Here is a 19924-nt window from a genome sequence, read left to right as displayed (position 1 = left end):
TTTTTTTTTTTGTCCCTTCAAAAGAGGTGCCCCGTACAGGTATGCTTTATGGTCTGGGTGTTTTTTTAAATACAGTTTTCCTTTATTTATGTTTCTACTGAGTTATGGCTTTATCACATGTAGAAAGGTACAACTAATTTAGTGGTCATTAAAAATCATATTTTAACATTCTAAAAATGATGTTTTTTCCAGCTGTTTCTATTATGATTGTGTTAATGAGTTTCCTGCTCCCTCACAAGGCTGCGAGCTAGGAAAATGATAGGGTGTGATCTTGACTATGACAAGAAAATTAGAAACACCTAAACGAACAAGAAGTGTTTATCCTCCTGAAAATAGACAAGAACAGCACAACTGAACAGTGGACCAAGCTGGGCTTGAATGGAAATCCAGCCTTGTACATTTTGTTTCTTTTCTCTACACAGGAAAACAACACAGAAGATAAAGAAAGAGACAGACTCATGGCATTAAGGTAGGATGAAAGCACCTGTTATTACTGCTTTATGGAAACTTTTGATATCTCGCTACCAATCCGTATAATATACTTCTATAGTGCAATGATAGTTGGTTTGTTGGAGGAATAACCTAAAAAGTGAAACATCTCAAAGCCTTAATGCTGATGCATATCAGCTGTAGACAGATAAATGGAGGCCTAGAAGGCCAGTGTCACCAGCTGACCCTCAAACAAATGTATTCTTCATTCTTGGGTGGGTTTATTTTTTCAGTATTCCTTTAATTTTTCATTCTGCTTAAACATACCTATTTCATGGGTCTCATGTTGGTATTTCCTAAGCTGCGAGGATGAACTGCCTAGTTTCAGGAAGTGTTTTGTGGGTTTGTACTGGTGTGGTATTGCACCAGTAGACTGAGATACAATCTGAGTAAATATGTCAATAACTGTGTGTGCTTACTCTGGGGAAGGGGGTTGGTAGTGAAGTCAGCATCTTGGAAGCTTCTTTTTGGAGAGGGTTGGGGTGTGCAATGACTGTGCTTTATGCAGGTGGCTAAATTTTCTGGAGAGAGAAAAAGTGATGTGTAAACAAAGCTGAAATCCTTTGCTGTGTTTCTGTCAGAAAGATTTGGCTTTTATGAGACTTGTGCTTATGTAAACAAACAGTGTTATGTTATGCCCCAAGACTAGATTTCTTTGCATCATTTCTCCAACATGTGACTTTTCTGACCACAGGACCATAGCTTAGCCAAAAAAAATTCTTAAGGGAATATTTTTACCCATAAGGCTTAAAAATACAGTAATGCATTCCCACCCCCATTTGCATTTTGGAGTCGAAATACATGGACTAAGCTAATAGCCACTGTAAAATCATAGTACACATTCCAGTCTTTTAGATTTTGTGGGTTTTGTTCTGAGATTCCACTGAAACACCATAATGGAGGCCAAGTTTATTGTGCTCCGAAGTGAAAAAGACAAGGAAAAGATGTTATGGTTCAGAGCAACTTCAAATATTTCCCAGATATTTTGTAATGCCAGATGCTGCTGAAGTATCCTACTTAATATTCTGCTTGCTTTGCCAGAAATGCAGCAGATTAATAAACCACATTAGTTAGGAAATAGCTTTCTGAGAGAACTAGGAAAGATTATTCAAGGTTTTAGACAAAGCTATTGAAACAGAGACAAGCTGGCATTTCCCAAAAGCTAATCAAATACTAGTAGAGCAATAAGGGAGTATAATACATCATTTGGGAGACAGAAGTCAAGGGAGAAGATTTCAAAAGATAGTATCTCTATTTGCCAGTGGATAGTACCTCCCAGTGTTGAACCTTTATCACCATAGAAATTATCAAGCACTGTTGAAATAATTGTCTGTTCTGTGAGAGCGTATCTTCTAAATCATACTGACTGTTTACGTCTGGTGAAGGACTTGCATATAGTCCTAACTCATTTCTGGATCTGAGATACAGTACTGGGTTCAGCAGATAATAGGAATTCTCGGCATTTTTGCTACATTTTTTATTATAATGAACAACTGGCAATTGTTTGGGGTTTTTTTTTTTTTCTGATCACACTGAATTTAAGTCCTTCCTGTCTTACACAATAGGTAAGTAATGGTTTGGATGTTCATCTGGGTTATCAAACAGCTGAATTTCAGTATCTGCAATGAAAAAAAAAAAAAAGAAAGAAGTGTATGTGAACGTATTTTATAAACACTGGAGCATATCAACAGCGAGACTGGAAACGCTCAGCTTCAACTCTACTGGAATTAGGGCATTCTTCTTAGGGATTTAAGTTCAAATCTCTTTGGGCACAGAGTGGAATTAAAGCCAAGTTTTTTATCTTGAGTTTGTGCCGTACATTTTGGATTAAAAAAAAAAAAATTGTCTCATGCCCAAATTTTTTTTTGTGAATCCATCTGCCATAATTTTGTCCTCTTAACTGAAATTTCTGCAGAAAATGGAAACCTAATTTATGTATCCTTGGGACAGCCAGATTCGCATTTGTCAGAGAACTTAGCGTTCACTGGTGTTCATTCTTTTACAACCAAGGTCTGGTGAAGATCAGCAAAAGGCAATTTTTTCAGGAAATGAATTTGAACATGCTTGTCTTGGAAGCACTGCTTTATTCTTTGTTTAATAAGTATTAGCACGTGGGCTGATTGCTGATATGAACTGTCTCAACTGTTTGTTTTCATTTAAATGAAACGAAGCAAATGCTGTTGGTAAATAACCACTTTGCAAACCCTCAGGCCAGTCAAAGGTACCAGTTACAAAGCTGTAACCCCAGCTCTTTGTTAGTGCCACTCTGTTGCAGTGAAAATGCATGCTATTTTGTTTCTGGCAAAATAGGATGAATTAACCATTTGACCATTTAGTTTGAGTTAGCATGGCACATTCTCATCTGGGCAGAGAATGGAGCATCTGAATGAAGTATCCTGACCTCCAGCAAGCAGGGACACTACTTGCATTCAGCGATATTGTTGGTAAAAATTATCCAATGCTACAAGAAGTTTGCTTCTGAAACCAGCTCTTAGATGTGACAGTCTGCCACCAAAAAGATGTGTACTGCACAAATACTAATGAAATAAATACGTAGAACAGAGAGCCATAGCCTCAGTCTGCTGTGATGGGAATAGGTATTGTAATTGAGAAACCTGCTGAAGGTACTGTGAAGCTTACTGATGGAGAACCAAAGTGTTGGTATTCGGTTACCATAAAATCACCTTTATGTTAAGTCTAAGCACAATTAAGTGCTGCCCAGTTTCCCAGTAAATACATCAGTAAAGAAGGGCATTATTAAGAGTACATGACTGGGAAAGAACAGTAAATCTACTTTAGCTTTCCAAAATTCATGGCTAGCTCTGAACTGAGAGCAAGACATTACCATGCACCTGCCTTCACATCACTGATGTAAAATATGTTATTTGTGGTTTAGTGTTGCTAGTTTCTTTTATAATATAAACATTCTCAGATAAAACAGGATGATGGTTCCCTTTTTCAGTTACTTACTGCCTTTTTTCTATCTTGTACTCTTATATTCTGGAACTAAAACCTGTCCCGATAATTTAATTTCTATGAAATTCCTTTTACCATGGAAAAGTGAGGTTGACTCATGATTTTGATTAACAAGTTACAGACTTCTGTTACTTTAATTTTGTGTAACAGGAGTTGTCTTTCATTTAGCTTGTTTAGTGTTACGCCCTTTTAAAGTAAATCAGTACGCTACCACAAGATACCTATTAACTGATTTTCTGTTTTGTTTCATAGAAGCTTAACTTGATTGCATATACAAATCTGTTAGCTTGGGAATCTGATACACAGAAATGTGTTTGATAGACATCTATCAGTATGCTTAGCCAGGCAATTTTAATCCCTTTAAGTTTGCTATTAAGGGCAAATAAAATTGTCTGTCTTGGGACAGACTACTAGCATGTATAGAATTCTAGAAATGCTGCAGGATATTTTTCTTTTGGGAACAATTAATTACGGCAGATTCATCCTGTTGGGCTTTGTTTGTTGTTGCTTCTTTTCATTTAAAAGCTAATTGTTAAATATAATTAGATTTACCAACTCTGCTGGCTAAATTCAAGGATAACTGCAGCTATCCTTGAACCTCATGGCACCACACTATAACCAGGACAGTGTCACTAGTCTCAATGTACATGATGCTAAATATTGTTGAATCTAGTAGGCACAAACAGAACTATTATTGTTATGGGGAATTGGTCTTTTGTCCTGCCTAGCTCCATTTTATACCTCCCAGTGCCACTATAAGAAATGGATGAAGTGTGCTTTGAAGGAAGGGATCACAAGGCTGATGTTTCACTTCCCTCTTTCACTGTCCTAATATGCTTTTCATAAAAAATGCAAATACAATGGCAATTTGTAGTGAAGATCAAAGATGGCAAAATTTGCAACGAAAGGAAAGTGTGTAATAAAACTTTCCAGAGTATTTTTTCTCTGATCAGATTTTTTTCTGATCATACTTTATATTTTAAACTGAATGATTCAGAAAAGTTGACCAGGGTTTGGAAATCTGTAGCTATGCAGTAGGCTTGAGATACCGATGCCTCTTGCAGTACAATGGAATTACTTTTTGGTGGGTTTTTTTGTTGTGTGTTTTTTGTTTTTTTTTTTTTCCTGATCTACAAAATATAGGAAATGAAAAATTTGATTCTGATATTTTCTTGGTAGTGAGGTCAATGATGAAGACATATTAATCAGCAAATGCTCTTGGCTTTGCTTTAGTCTTCCCAAATACCCTTTTTACATCCTGTAGGTGAGAGTTTTAAAGAAATCCACGGTTTTGTGTATCTGTCCACATGCATACTCATGTACACAGGCTTACTTTGGTGTTAGCTAAAGTAATGTAAAATTCTGCACGATGCTTTTTTCCTTTGGTTTTGAGAGTAGGTCTATTTTTTCTTAGACTTTTTTCTGCTTGATATGAATTAAACCAAAATAAACCTCGTTAAGGGGCAATGCATCCACACAGCCTTGTGTACTAGTTCAACTAAATCAGCTTAATATTACTTCCCCATCATATGCATGTGCACCCTTACTCCAGAGTAATGTGTAATGTGGTACGCTACTACTGCTTCAGCTCCCTCACCCACATTTAAAGACCTATTTTCATTGCTGTTACTGCTACTCCACTGTTTACGCTAATTGGTTTTACTTTTTTTTTTTTTTTTTTTTTACAGTAATATTGTTAACACTAATTTTTTCTGTTTACACAGTCAAGCTGGTCAAGAGAAAGCAAGTCCTGTCATTTTGGGCATTGCCTGTAAGCACCTAGGGATAACTCTGGACTAAGCAGATACAGGCACATCTTCTCTAATAGATCATCAATGATTATAGCTAATGTGATCCACAATCCAGTGTCAGCTCAGTTCTGCGATATCTATCCATCCATGTGCACTTTTGAGTCCTGTATATTGATGTAGGGTATGCAGCAAGGAATATTTCAAGTGGTTTTGATGAGAATGTAGACATAAATTATGGAAATACTCTAAGTAGATATTGTGCCAAATGTCAAGCTTTCATTTTTAACTTATACTGTTGAAAAAAAGGAAGGAATTTTTGAGTATTTTCCAAATGAAAGAGAATAGTTCTCATCCAGTCTCTAGTAAAATCAAATCCAATAACAACTGACATGTGTGCAAAATCCTTGGGAAGTGTTGTTGGCAATCATGATAAATTGTAGTTCAGTGGGTTCATTTTCAGCATTGGGGCTTTGACAGTAGAACTGTACAGAAGTTTTAAGTTACCACATTTTAATCTGCAAGTATAATTCTCTGTATTTCCCTCATTTCCCCTTAAAAGCAGTCATTAAAATTTGCTAACATTTCACCCTTTCTTCAGGGAGCATGGCAGACTGAGGAAATAGCAGCTTTCCAGAATTTATGCCAAAGCAAAGTTTTACCTTAATTGCTGTCAAGTAGCTTATTTTTCTCACAGCTGTAAAGCAGGTGTCTGTATCTCAGTATAACTAGTGCTACAGTAAATTGAATGAGGCAAGTCCTAATATCCCTGAAAGCTGAAACAACTTTGAGGATCATGAGTCATATCAGCTGCGTGGGTGGAGCTGAAGAAATAGAATTACATGAATTGTTTCCCTATTGATTTCTTATGAAAATAGAATTTATTTAACTTAAGAGGTTTGGGTAGTCTATGTCAAAAGAGAAGTCAGTCCAGTTTACACTAGGGACAGTATTGAGCTACGAAATTCAGAATTCCTCCCAAGTCTGAGTTTGGGCTTGCTTTACTTCTGACTTACACCATCCATCTCTCACATCAAAAAGCAACATTTCAATGCTGGCATACCTGGGCACCTTTCTAAACTGCGCTGAATAACAGGGCTGCATTTCTGATCCAGCTGGTGATGTGTCTTAACTGGGAACTGAATAGGATCACCTTGGGCAGTAGATACTTTAAGAGTAAAAGGTGCATAAACCACTACAGGAAACCATTTTGTATTATAAAAACAGGGGGTTTTCCTAACTTGAGGTAATTGTAAACTGTCTCTTGTTTGAGTGTTACCTATACTAGTATAACTGCTGGTTGTATTTCTATTCAGAAATGTTTTGTGAGGGTATGTAACTTGCTAAGCTAAAGTTGCATTTGCTCTTAGCTCTTGATAGTTGTTCTTATGGGATAAAATTCTTTTCCAGAGAAATTAGCCAGTTATGTCAATGAGAGAAAAATGCTGGAGAACTGAGTCAAGAAGCAAGTCAGAGCCCTCGTTGAGAAGAACAGATTTCAAACATATGTTAAATATACTTTAAATTACAGACTTAGATTCTTCTGTCTGTAACTTCAAATACCTTTAAGCCTTTTTTTCCTTCTAATTTTTCCTCTCTTCAACTGTTGCTCAATCAAACAAAATCTGCCCGTGGTGTGAGAATTGCTAATTGGGCTTTCTAATTACCATAAAATTTGTCAGTCCTTTATAAAGCATGTTGCTGTTGTGTGCTGTAGTGATAGTATAATTAAAGCATATGCAAAATATATAAATAGCCAACTCTTTTCGCATATACTATTCCTATCTGTGGACCAGCTCTTGGCTTCAGGGGTATGGTCATTCTAGTGTTAATGGGGAGTACAAAGGCATGAGGAGTAGTGGGGAGGGAAGGCTGAATGCCTAGTTTCTTACGCATCTTTCCTGCCAGCGTAAGTAGCTATGATAATACAGCTTGGTACTGGGCTCTGCTTTTGGAGCAGTTCCTTAGCTTTAGAGGGAGTTAATGAGTAAATCTTTCTTCACAGAAGAAGAGTATGAAAGAAAGTGTCTTAAAGCTGATTTTATTTGCTGTTGAAACAAAGTTAAAGAGCAGAACTCTGCAACTAATTAAATTTTACTTAGCTTCCTGCCCTAGCTTCAACATCTTATATTTTTCATGACTCAAACTGCATGGGAAAAGTGGTATGAAAAGATTTTTTCATAAAATGAACAGTATCAATATGGAATATTTTAGGTCTTACTTTTATTTTTGTGGTCAAATATGTTTTACACGTTATATGGTCTGTTATTTTGAGAAATATTGAAGAACTGTATTGTCCATTGAATTTGTTACTGTTCTGTGGATATATCTTTGACAATGGCTGAGCCTGGAAAATAACAGACTATGAATTTTGTGAAGTCCTTTCTCAGAAATGGCACTTAAGATCTGTGGTTTTCTTCTAGTGTGACATTAATGCTGTTTGTGGCACAGCGGGATTGTCAAGAGAATTTGAAAATTAGAGGATGTGAATCATCATAAAAACAGTGGTAATATTATTTTCCATGACTACTGATCCATGATGTAACTATGGATCAGATCTTGCTTTATTACTGAGAACAGAAATTCAGTGGGTTGGGAAAGAAGTTCCCTGATACTCCTTGATGCTTTCTTTGATACCACAAGCCATTTAGCTGTTTAATTCTATTTAATTATTTTGGAGTAATTTAGTAATTGAGAGTAATGGCACAAAACCATGAAAAACCCTCTTTGCACGGGAGAGCAGGAATGGTAGTTCTTTATTGCAACATATTGCAAAACATTTCCAAAGAGGAGGGACATGGCCAGAAAAGATGTTCCTGTTCATTTCTCAGATTGCCAGAGAGGGAGTCATTAGGCCCACTAATTAATTGGCAGGTTTAATGAAGTATTCTGAACCTAGGCACTTCTAAACCACTAGCAATATACAAAGCCTCTGATTTTGCCTTATATTTCATTAAACAATTATTAATTTGCTCTAATATTTAAACTTGCCTGCTTCCCTAGCATATTAGGTTGAAATGCTATCTGTTTTGCTTTGAATTTCTTGGGATCTGAAGATTTAATTATGACTAACTTCAATGAAGTAACTAAAGTCTTTTGGCTCTTTATGAAGTAATGAAATAATTTTCGTGGCTAACAAAAATATTATTTAGTGTTGCTTTTCACTACACAATCCTGAATATGTGATAACATATTTCTGGGGGTAATTAAAAGGATGAAGTCTATAATGTTTTGATATGACCAATGGGAAATGCTGTGGAGGTTTTTTCTTTTACTACTTAGATGGTTTGAAGGCAATGTTTTTATTCGGCTGAGAAGGGGCTGAGAACCTTTGTGACTAAGTGTCCCAGTACCCTCTTGTCACATGCTTTTTGCCTGGAAGGAATAAGGGAAAGCATTAGTAGAAGTTCAGACTCCTGGTGCAAGGAAAAGGGACCTCTTTCAATATGAGTTGTATGCAATGGATGATCCGTACTGTAAGACATCTGTGCAGATGGCACAGCTGTGGGCAATAGAAGAGGGCTTGGGCTGAGATGTGCATTTAAATCTTCTTTTGCTGTTGAGTAGAGAATTAATGCCCCTTGCACTCTTACGTGTAGCACCCATGCTTGACCCGTGGGTCTCCTTGCCCCCTGCCAGGTCCTTGTGTGTGCAGGGGCTTCCAGTTTTGGTCTCTTTGGGTTGTCTGTAATTCATCTGGACTTCCAATGCTCCTCCTTGGTACCCCGGCGGCATTGCTCCTCTGCACTTGTGGTCAGTGCTGCACTTCCAACCTTTCCAGGAGCCCTAGGGGAACTCTGATGTGTGTTCTTTGCTCAGGAATGTGTGGTTCTGAAGGAAACAGCTGAAGAAAGTTGCAAAGCTTTTTTAGGGAATAGTTTTTTCTTTTCGGCAGCTCTAGTGGTAATAAACTTCCTCTATGTCCTATCCCAGTTCTCTGATCATAGAACCATAGAATAACTCATATTGGAAGGGACCCATAAGAATCATCAATTCCAACTCCCTGTTCCTCACAGGACCACCTAAACTAAATCATATGACTAAGAGTGTCATCCGGATGCTTCTTGAACTCTGATAGGCAAAAGGAGCCTAAGACTGTTCCTCTCATCCTGTTTCTCAAAGACACAGCCTCTTATCTGGACCAGAGACTCTTCCATCTGACTTTTGCAGGCCGGTTCCTTCAGCACAACTAGCAGGCCTAGCAGGCGGCAGTCCTCAGCAGATGATGCTTCTTCCTCTTCCCCTCTCCCATTCTGTTCTCCGATTTGAGCTCTGTTTCTGTGCTTATGCTTTAGATTTAAAAAATATAACTATTTATTCCCCTGTTTCAATATTCCTTCTCAAGACAGAAATTCTTTCACTGCCTTGTAGTCAGTTCTTAGTTCTCCCAGAGCTTGACTTATTCATCAGACACTTGTTTTGTACTCTGTCTCATGGCAGAATTTTTTATTTTCAGATCACTCTGGGTCATTCTCTTGCCACATTATACCAGACTTCTTAATTCAAAAAAATTCTTGACAAAAATTTTCTTAAGACCCATATCTCTCTGCAAAGTGTTCCCTTTCCAACGGTATGGGATGTTTTGGTGACACTTCATTGAGTTTAGAATGAAAAAGCTTTTGTCTCTTTACTAGAGGACAAGTGTTTTGCAAGTACTACAACTAATGTTTTAGGTGGTTGAGAATCTTTTCTTGTGTATGGCCAATGTCAAAAATTCATTGGTAACTGTACAGTTAGATACCATCTAACATCTGAGTCATGCCAGTGTTACTCCAATTAGAGTTTGTTATAGAGAGTTATACCAGCATAGACCTTCAGTGATAGACTAATATACGCTTAAATATCCTTTCCATATGAGGCTATTGGCAAATTAAAAAATTTTAGAAGTGCAATTTTGTGCACTGCCTGGATTCTGAAAATGTTTGTACTCATTGGTCTTTTCTTAAGCCATATTTCTACTGAGAAAGGAAAGCCTGACCCTGGTTTGTATGAAGTCTTTTAGAGGAAACTTCCACTGCTGGGGAAAGAAATGAAAATAAAATGTGTTTTCTCTGTTTTTTGGTGCAGTGTTTGTTACTGTTTTATGGAAGGAATGGAAATTCTGGATGTTTCGGTTTTCTTCTTTCATGGACTGCAGACCTCAAAAATGGCACATGTACTGAGCTTTGTCAGTAAGGTCTGACAAATCTCATGCAAACTGTCTGTGGCTAATGAAGATACTGGACATGTGGGTGGTGTGTTCAGGCTTTGTCAGTGCAGGAGATGCACCGAGCTCACGGCTGTGCTCTGACTTATGCTGGAAGCGTGCTCTGTTCTGTAGCACTGTGACGGTCAGCACCAAAAGCCAGCAGTACTCAAGAATACTGCTTTGGGATTTCAAAAACTTTCCCTAATGTCTGAGCTGGGGTTTGGTTTAACACCTAGCAGTGTTTTGGGGCCCTTATTTGGTCTCCGAAGCTTCCAGCTGATTTCTGCCCTGGATGCCCCTGTGCCCATGGGCAGCAGTGCTGCACAGGCAAGGCAACTGTGGGAGTACCATGTAAGTTTTATTAAAGCCCTTTGCAAACTGAAGTAGAGTTTTGACTTTACACCAATGCATATATTGGCTATTGTGTTCTCATCCTTTTAAAGGTAACTGTGTTTTGTTTCTTTCTCAGACCGCGTGTAATGTGTCAATAGTGAATGAAAGTGCCACTTTCATAATTTTTTCCAGATGATATACTGACTTAGTAGAGGATTGCTCACTTTGTGTTAATATTGCGATCTGATGCAGTGGGCAGTAGAACTCATCCAGTTGCTACACCTGGCTCAGACAGGTTTGTGCGTGAATGTGTGGGTAATATATCTTGGTCGATCTCCAATTTAATAGTTAATTTAATAGTTGTTACTTTTTTCAGTGACTGCTTATTATTTTCTCTGATATTGATGATTTTTGTATGAAACACACTCATTTGCCACCTAGTTTTCCAAAGTATTTTCCATTTTCATCAGGGCTTGGCAAAGCTTTGGTATTTTTTGCATCATGTATGTTACATATAAAATGTTTCCAAGTAATACAGGGATATAATGAACCTAGAGTATCTCTTATAAACAATGATTATTTGTTTTCCCTGTCCTATAACCATTGCTTCAAAAGGAATACCATCTTCTTTTAAAAAAAAAAAAAAACAACCCAGTATTCTTCCTACTACTTCACACTATAACCTTCATAAAAGCAAACTCTTTGAATTTCTGTTTTGGTTTCGTTGTAATATGTTGAAACAGATATGTCAGCAGCAGCACTTTTCTTCCTAGATTTGAAGTTTAGTAGTTTTCCATACAAGTAGCATATTCCTGAGTTAATGGAAAATTCATGCTGAGCTACTTCATATTGGCCAGCTTTGCTTGTCACCTCTGATGTTTCTGTTGGCTGGCAAAAATAACCAGTATTTTCTATTTATCAGTTCTTCTGACTCTTTCTTGACAAAGCACTAAAGCTAATAGCCTGCAGGTGGAAGACTTCAAATATTAAAAGGAAAAGAAGCTGATCACATTGAAAGCAGGCAAGCCTCCAATCACACTACTGAAATGTTTTTTTTAAATCAGTTGTGATATCTAATTTATTTGACTTGTTTGATGATTTTGAGAAATATTTTTATAACTTTGAGAAGGCTGATATGTGGTTCAATTACTTTTTTCATGTAAGCACAAATGAACAAATGTGTTAGATATTTTTCATCTTGCCACTTCTATGAAGCAAAAAATACGTGATACAATCCTGTTGGGTTTTAGATTCAGCATGAAAAAAGCTAGCTGTCTTTCAGAGAAAGCTCTGAGAAATTTGCTGCTTACATGTCCAACTTGGTGGGTCTGGAGACTATACAAAACTGGTAACAGGGAAGACAATATCCTGACTGAATTTCAGACCATAGGTTTATATTTGCTGTCTTATGAGTATGTATTCTTCCTTCACCAAAAAAATCTAAGAAAAAGTTTTAGCTAAGCCCTTACAATTGTCAGCTGTGATTCTTTACCATCTGCAGATTAAAAATGTAATTTAATGTCACAGATACAGAATCTCATTAAAACTGCATGCTGCAGATGTTTTCTCATGGACATATATCCTTCCAGTAAAATCCTCAATGTGCCAAAATACTGCATTTTTTCCATGCTCCCTGTCTGCCCCCCCCCCCAAAAAAAAAAAACCAAACCCAAAACCTAAAAAAAATCACTGACTGCTTTGCAATCTGCCCTGAAGAGAAACAAATTGGTAGAGGTTTTCAGGGCAGTAGCTAGAATGCCCTTCTCCCCGGCCCCCCAAGCTGTGTTTTGAATTCTGTATATTGTATTTCTTCTTAATTCTTTGATGCAGAAAGCTTAGTATCTTTTTTTCAAAATCACAATTTTGTGTAAAAAGTACTTCCATTTTCTTACCTGTTCAAACAACTGTATCCCTTCATAGTCCATAGCATCCTGTGGGAATGGTTTACGTCATGGTTTCTTGTTTTTTCTTGTTTGTTTTATTTTTAAGAGATTTGTTCAGAAGAGCAAGGACTGCCCTGAAAGGTGGTAACAGGGTTTTAAATAAACTGTATATAATTAAAATGGTAAATTGGAAAATTTTCTGGAATGTTGTTTTTGGAGAATATTTTAAGCCCTCAGTCTCGTCACATCTGAGCACCTAGAAAGACCATAGAAGATTTTATGAGACTTGTAAAAGTGTAATATGGCCATGCTGGGAAAGCAGATGGTGCGAGTACAGTGTAGGTGGACTCCTGGATAATAACCATCTAAAGCATACATTCTCAGGTGTCATGAAACCCTAGAGAAAATACAGCGTAGTTTTGCAGTGATGCTGATACATATCTTGGGCTGCCAGGTAGGAGGTAAATTGACACCTTACTCCTGCCAAAACTGTGATGTAGTCAAGGAAGGGTTGCATGAGCCAGAGGTGTGGCAAGCATACGGACTGTCTGAGCATACGAGCTTCAGGATGGGAGGAGGCACACTTATCCTGCAATTTAATATGTGATGGACAGCTTGTTTAGTCTCCCTTCAGCAAAGCTGAAAGGTGTGAGGGGGGTTAATGAAAATATATGAAGTGGTCACCAAGAAAATATGGTTTTCTTACAAATGTTACATCAACATCTCACTTCATTCTCTCTCTTTGAAATAACTTCGTCTGTCCATTTCAGTCTTTTTTGAATGCATTTGGTCAGATTGATGCCAAAAAAAGCTTCATTTCCCAATACACTTTAAAAGCAGAAGAACATGTATTTTATTATATATTTATGGAGTGCATCAGTGGCTTGATTTACATGGGATTTTTTTTCTAAAGATTTCCTTTCTATATGTCTACTTCTCTACTGCAGTTCCCAGCGACTGAGCTCCATTTGGTGTGTGAGGAACATAAAGGACAAAAGGAAAAAATTCTGAATATGCCTATTTTTAGGCAACTTATTATCCAGATTGATGTAATATTTTGTCTAGTTTTCTCAAGAACTAAAAATAATCTCACTATGACAGCAAAGAATCTTTCTTTCTGAACTGTTCCAAGCTCAAGGAGTTTATAACCTGCTGAAAGTTTCTAATGTGTTATCTAAAAGGAAGGCAATAAAACAGGTTCTCATTAAAAAAATAGACATGTAATATCACAGTTGGGCAAGAATGTCTGATATAGGTGTCTCCAGACATGCTGCTGTCAATTGTAGACTGTTAAATCACACTTGATACTAAAAGATGTCACATATATCTCCCCAAAGTCACTAAATTAATGAGAATCATCTCAGTATCTGACCACACACTCAGAAAATAAGTGCCCCTCGCTGAGGCAGGCTTATGAGTGGTGATGATTTACCCCTGCTCAGTATTCTCTGAATTTCTGCCAATGCAATTTCAACAAATGTTTAGTATTTGCTATCAATTATTGTTTTCTGTCTTGCTTAGAAAGGAGATATAGATGCAATTTTAATTAGGCCTATGGATTGCCCACAACAAGCAATGAAAATTATATCCTAGCTTGCAAATAAAAAAAAAATAGTGGGAGGCTGATGTCACTGAGGGTGTCAACACTTTCAGATGAGCCTCCATAAAGGGATCGATAAACCCATGGTTAGTCATGGGCTGCTTTGCAGAAGTGTTGAGATGTCACAGCTACACTGTTTGGGTAAGAGCTGCCAGTGCACCGCCACTCCGAACATCTGCCCAGCTGGGTTAAGTGCCTGCATGTACATGTCCTTCTCTGAGTCAGGACCCCTGAAACAGTGATTTTACTTGCAGTCTGCCTGTCTTAAAAGCTTACTTCTTGGTGAATTCAACACAATGAATCTTTTCCAAAATGGAAAGAGAGTTAGAGGGGGAAAAAAAGTTACTTTAGAAGAGCAGTCACAAAAAAAAAAATTAAATCTTAGAGAGTATGCTCATCTAATGCTCTTTTATAAAGAATGCCAGGTGCTTTAGTGAGTTTTGGACTGTTGTTCAAGGGAGGATAACATAGGCTAACACTTGCAATTCTCCAATGGTAAGGCATGACAGAAGAACTTCACCCAATTCCAAAAGGTAGTGTTAAACAGTTGGCAGAAATTTGGTTAGTTCAAAACCATTATGTTCCTAAGATTAATGAATTAAAGGAGAGAAGAAGATTGCAGCCTCAGAAATCTGATCTCTGGGCAAAATGAAATGGCAGTTTGCACAGATTTTTTTTTTTAATATCATTTTTCCTTTTTTCTTTTTTCTTTCATTGTGATATTCTAGATTACTTGCCCTTTCACTTGGAAACTGAATTTTGTTGGACATTATACCTTTATGTATGTGAAAGGCATAATGTTCTTAAATACTTGCAGCCCTTAGCTCCTTTGAACAAATTATGAGAAATAGTTTGATAATAGACAATTGAAAATTTTAAGTTTTTCACAGAAATACAAAATGCAGCATACTTATCATTACATATTCCACAAAAATAGCATGATAAATTTGTGGGATTCCTTTCTTTAAAGATTACTGGGTTAAACATTACCATATGAAGGTATTTGTTTATTTATTTTTCCATAATATTAAATACAGTAATAACTAAAAAGATTCTCAAAAGAAACAAGCATGAGAAGATGCCTTTGTAAACTTTTCAAAAAGCAAAAATCAGAATGCATTAACATATTGTAGTATATTTCAGTATTTTGCGTGGAATGTAATAAGCAGATCAGTAACAAAGCATTTTGCTAAAATAAATTAATGCCTCTAGGTAAAATAAATAAATAAAAAGCCCCCAAACTTACAGACTTGAATTCTGTTGTACCTAGAATTGGCAAAAAATCTGCTACTGTATTTTTGCCTGATCCAGCTTCAGGTGTGCATCAACTGAAAAACTGCTGCTAAGCAAGGACACTAGCCACCTGCTGTTGTTGACAATGATGTGCTTCATCCTGGAAAGAATTCCATAATTCATTAGTTAATTTTCCAACTTTGAGTAACAAACTGGACACCAGCTGAAACCGTAAAGAATTTTTTTTCTCAAGTTTTCTGTGGAAAACGTTTGTTTTTGAAACAACTTGCCTTTCAGGACCAGTCCAATAGTTACTGTTGGCAAGCCCTTTACACAGAGATTCTTATAGTAAGCAAGGTCAGACTTGACTTTTTCATAGAAAGTCCAGATAAAAGTGTTTGCCAAATCATTGAGATGGGAAAAAAAATCCTTGAGATAGTATTGTCTAGTAACTTTAGGGTACAGAACATTGTGTTTGTGCATTAATTTTCTTAGTGGTTGCTCCTCTGATTATTTTCTTCATCTGAAAATGAGGCAAATAGAATTACAGGCTCATGGCATACATTGTTTCTATTCTTTCCTCGACCTGTTTCTTAGTACTACCTTGGGTTATTGGGGTTTTTTTTATATGCTAAGTTTACTGTAAATCTCACTCTTGAGCTGAGACAGATATAAGTTGGCTGAATCACAATTTAATGAGCCATAAAATTAATGAGCTATAAATTGCTTCTTTAATATTTGAGATGTAATAAAGAAAATTATCTGAGGACTTAAAATATATATCTAATAAATATAAGATAAGGAAAAATGTATACCTGTACACATGTTGTTCTGGCTTGTCCTTAGACCATACATGATTTCTATTTTTGGTAAAATTTGTTTCTGAAATAACATCAAGGCATGAGTGGATAATACTGAGAAACACAAGTGCTGGAACTGAACAATAAGCCTTTTGTTCCTTTTCTACTGCTTTTTGAACACTTCAGTGTCTTGCTAGCTGTATTTCTCACGTAAATATAGTAGTCTGTGCAGGGGACTAATGGAAAAATCAAGAGTGGCAGTGATGGGATGGGACAGTCTTTTCCATGGAGACAGTAGGACCTAATCCTTGTCCTGTTTTTGGCTCAGATAGAGGTAATTTTCTTTCTAGTAGCTGGTATAGTGCTGTGTTTTGGATTTAGTATGAGAATAATGTTGATAATACACTGATGTTTTCAGTTGTTGCTAGGTAGCTGTAGTACTTACAGTAAGTCCAGGACTTTTCAGTTTCTCACACCCTGCCAGGTACACCAGAAGCTGGGAGAGCACGGCCAGGACAGCTGACCCAGGCTGGCCAAAGGGATATGCCCTGCCATAGAACATCATGCTCCAGATAGAACTGGGGAAGCTAGCTGGGAGATGGAATCACTGCTAGGAAACAAACTGGGCATTGGGATTTTTTTCCTGCATGTGGTGAGCAATTGCATTTGTTCATCACTTGATTTATTATTGTTGTTGTTGTTGTTTATTATTATTAATAATCTATTATTATTTATTATTGTTAATATCTTCCTTTGTTATCCTGTTGAACTCTCTTTATCTCAAACCATGAGGGTTTTTTTTTTCCATTCTCCTCCCTGTCCCTTTGGAGAAGAGGGGTGAGTGAGCAGCTGTGTGATGTTTAGTTACCGGCTGGGGTTAAACCATGACACTGCTGTAGGAAGTTATATCCGTAGCTGGTACTTTTGCACAAAGAACACGTGGAATACAAACTGTTTACCAAAAGATGCTTCTATAATTGGTATAAACATATTGCATGTGTTCTCCAACATGTCTGTGTTTACATAAAAATGAAATCTATTAAGGCCCAGAATGTGAATATGTATAGGTCAAATTCAGAAAATGTCAGTTTCCAGAAATTGCAAGGAAGACGTTTCTCAAGTAGTTTATTTAGCAAGGTTAGATTTGCTTAGCAGAGAGATTTGGTTTAAAGTGTGTTTATTGTTTTGCCTCTTGTTAGGATTTCAGTGAGTCTGTAATTGTATAACAGTCACCATTCTGGCTTCCACTTAAAACATGAAAAATTCACTTTCTTCAGGTTACTGGTAATGGAGAATGATATACTTTTTGAAATGTTTTCACATTTTAAATACAGTACTGAATTTTCTTCTCTATAAAAGAAAGTGATTTATTTATAGTATTACTTTTCATGGTCTCTGGTACAAATATGCCCATGAACAAGCTCTTGCGTCAGGGGGATGTGCAAGACTATCATCCGATATCAGTGAAAAACAAGTAAAGGCTGATTGTATTAGGACAGACAGAGAGATTAATGACTCCAGGGCGACTGTAAAGGTCTCAAGATGTCAATACTCGTTCTTTTTTAAACAATGAGAATAGGAGAAAGCCCCAACAAATACAACACCATATCATAAAAAACAGTACTGCTGCAGTTCAAATGCTTTTGTTTATCTAAGGAAAGGCATTGTGATAATACATGAAAATGTGGAAAACAACCATTTGCTTAATTCTGGATGTACATTTAGACATTTGTGATACTCTGGGAGTTCCAGTATTAGTTTTGCTTTGTTATTAAGGTTGGCATAAACTTTGGCATCTGAACTGTGTGACAACAGGATGTCCTTCATCCCTTGGTATGTGTGTCTCTTGTTTAGAAAGTCTGAGATTTGTCTGCCACTCATCATCAGTGATGGCATATTATAGAGATGACCCTGCTGTTCCCTCTATATGGTTTATCTATCTCTGCTGATCAGCAGCACAATGTTTTTGCGGGTGTTATTAAGTACAATTAAGTAGAAGAACATTGCCTTGTGCCTGAAGAGCTTTCTAAGCTATGATGTACCAAAAAGGCATTGGTGATCTCTTGAGATTTTTTCTTCAATGTGCACAAAATCCATTAAAATGATCCTTTTTTATTGAGAACATGATGGTCTGCCAGATGCTGTCAATTGTGAGGTATGTTTCCTTTGTGTTGTTATATTTTTGTTTCTGTTTGTCAGAGCTGATTAGTCCCAAATGCTGAAAGGAGAACAGCACATGCTGTGTTAAAGAAAGTTTTGCCATGCTTGAAAGTGGGCACTGAAATGCTTTGAACACTTCCAGAGGCGAGCTGAGCAGTAAGCTGGGCTGGGCAGCGAGACCACGGATACACCAAGCCCTTGACCTTTCCAGTGGGGAATACTGGTGGTACTGCTGATTAATCTGCAACATAGGGTTTTGGTGCTGGTGATGTGTTTGTCTGCTCTCAGGATGAATTAGGGCTCTGGTGTGCACGGTGGCAGATTCTAGTAGGTGATTTGGTGATTTTTTCCCAATGTTTTCCAAAGAACTACTGTAAAAAGTGACATAGGTATTTAGGAGCCAAAATCTCAATAGATCAATATGTATGAACATCTTGCTCACCAGTTACTAAAATTTTATACCAGGCTGCTGTGAAGCTCTTTGATCCTAAAGGTACTCATCACTTGCATCACTTTCTATCCTGAAGTCACTCATTTGCTCCAGAGATGCAAAACTCAACAAGAAATGTGTTTTATTCCAACTGCAATGTTGTAGCACAGGTCCTACTGGTGACCATGATAGCTTTTAATGAAAAGTTAGGAAATAACTAAGCAGAGCAGAACTCTGAACTTCTGCTACATCAGTGGAGTTAAAAATAGAAACATCAAAAAGCAGGGAAAATTATATATAAGAAACATGTAAATGTATCTGTGTATGTGTGTTCGCACATATATAAAGGAATCTTTTTTTTTTTCTTCTTTTTTTTTTTCTCCATTCAATAGGGTGCCAAAGATGCTGTGATGAAGTTCCAGAATAGTAAAGTAATTTTGGTCATTTTCTTGCAGATTCTTAGGAACTTACATTCTGTTCTTCATTTGACATTCTCTTTTAGCTATTTTATTTCATGTTATTGAAAGATTTCCTTATTATAGTGTTTGTTTGAATGTCATCTTTGTCCCTTTTCAAAAGTGTATATTCTACTTTGTACATATTTCTTCAAATGTCAGGTATCTTAAATGTTGCTGAAAACCAACCTATGCACTGTCAACAAAAATATTCCTGAGAGTTTACCGGATTTTGGAATAATAGTAGTTTGACCTCATTCATAAATTATTTGCTACATAATCAAAGATTTTAGTTTTAATTAGTGTCTTTAAAAAACAAGTAGAGGAATTTGATCAGAGTACTTTATAGTAATAAAGTTTTGACTGTAAAAAAGGCAAAAAATACCCCAAAACCATTTTTGCCTTTTATTACATTTATAGTATAGTGCCTGTCCAGATGTGGTACTGATCACAGATCAATCTTGCAACCAAATTTACTGCAAAATGTTTTTTTTTTTTTCCAAGAAGCTTTAGAAAGCTTTGACGTTCTTGGGAATCAATTGACCTGAGTATTGACTGTGTGTAAACTAATGAAACATTTCTAATATTCATGTTAATGAAACACAAATTTCACAATGGACTCTGCATCT

General features: G+C 36.8%; 1 protein-coding gene across 1 annotated transcript in view; it reads left to right on the top strand.

Annotated features, from left to right (window-relative positions):
- Positions 1-19924, top strand: part of FAM13C (family with sequence similarity 13 member C) — a 126876-nt gene that overhangs the window by 32751 nt on the left and 74201 nt on the right. The window contains exon 6 of the mRNA XM_075758789.1: positions 423-469. Coding sequence (XP_075614904.1) covers positions 423-469 — 47 coding nt within the window. The remainder of the gene's footprint in view (positions 1-422; positions 470-19924) is intronic.

The sequence above is a fragment of the Balearica regulorum genome, chromosome 7 (assembly GCF_011004875.1).
Source record: "Balearica regulorum gibbericeps isolate bBalReg1 chromosome 7, bBalReg1.pri, whole genome shotgun sequence".
Taxonomy (NCBI): Eukaryota; Metazoa; Chordata; class Aves; order Gruiformes; family Gruidae; genus Balearica; species Balearica regulorum.
Note: the sequence above shows the minus strand (reverse complement) of the source record. Positions and strands in the feature narration are given on the sequence as shown.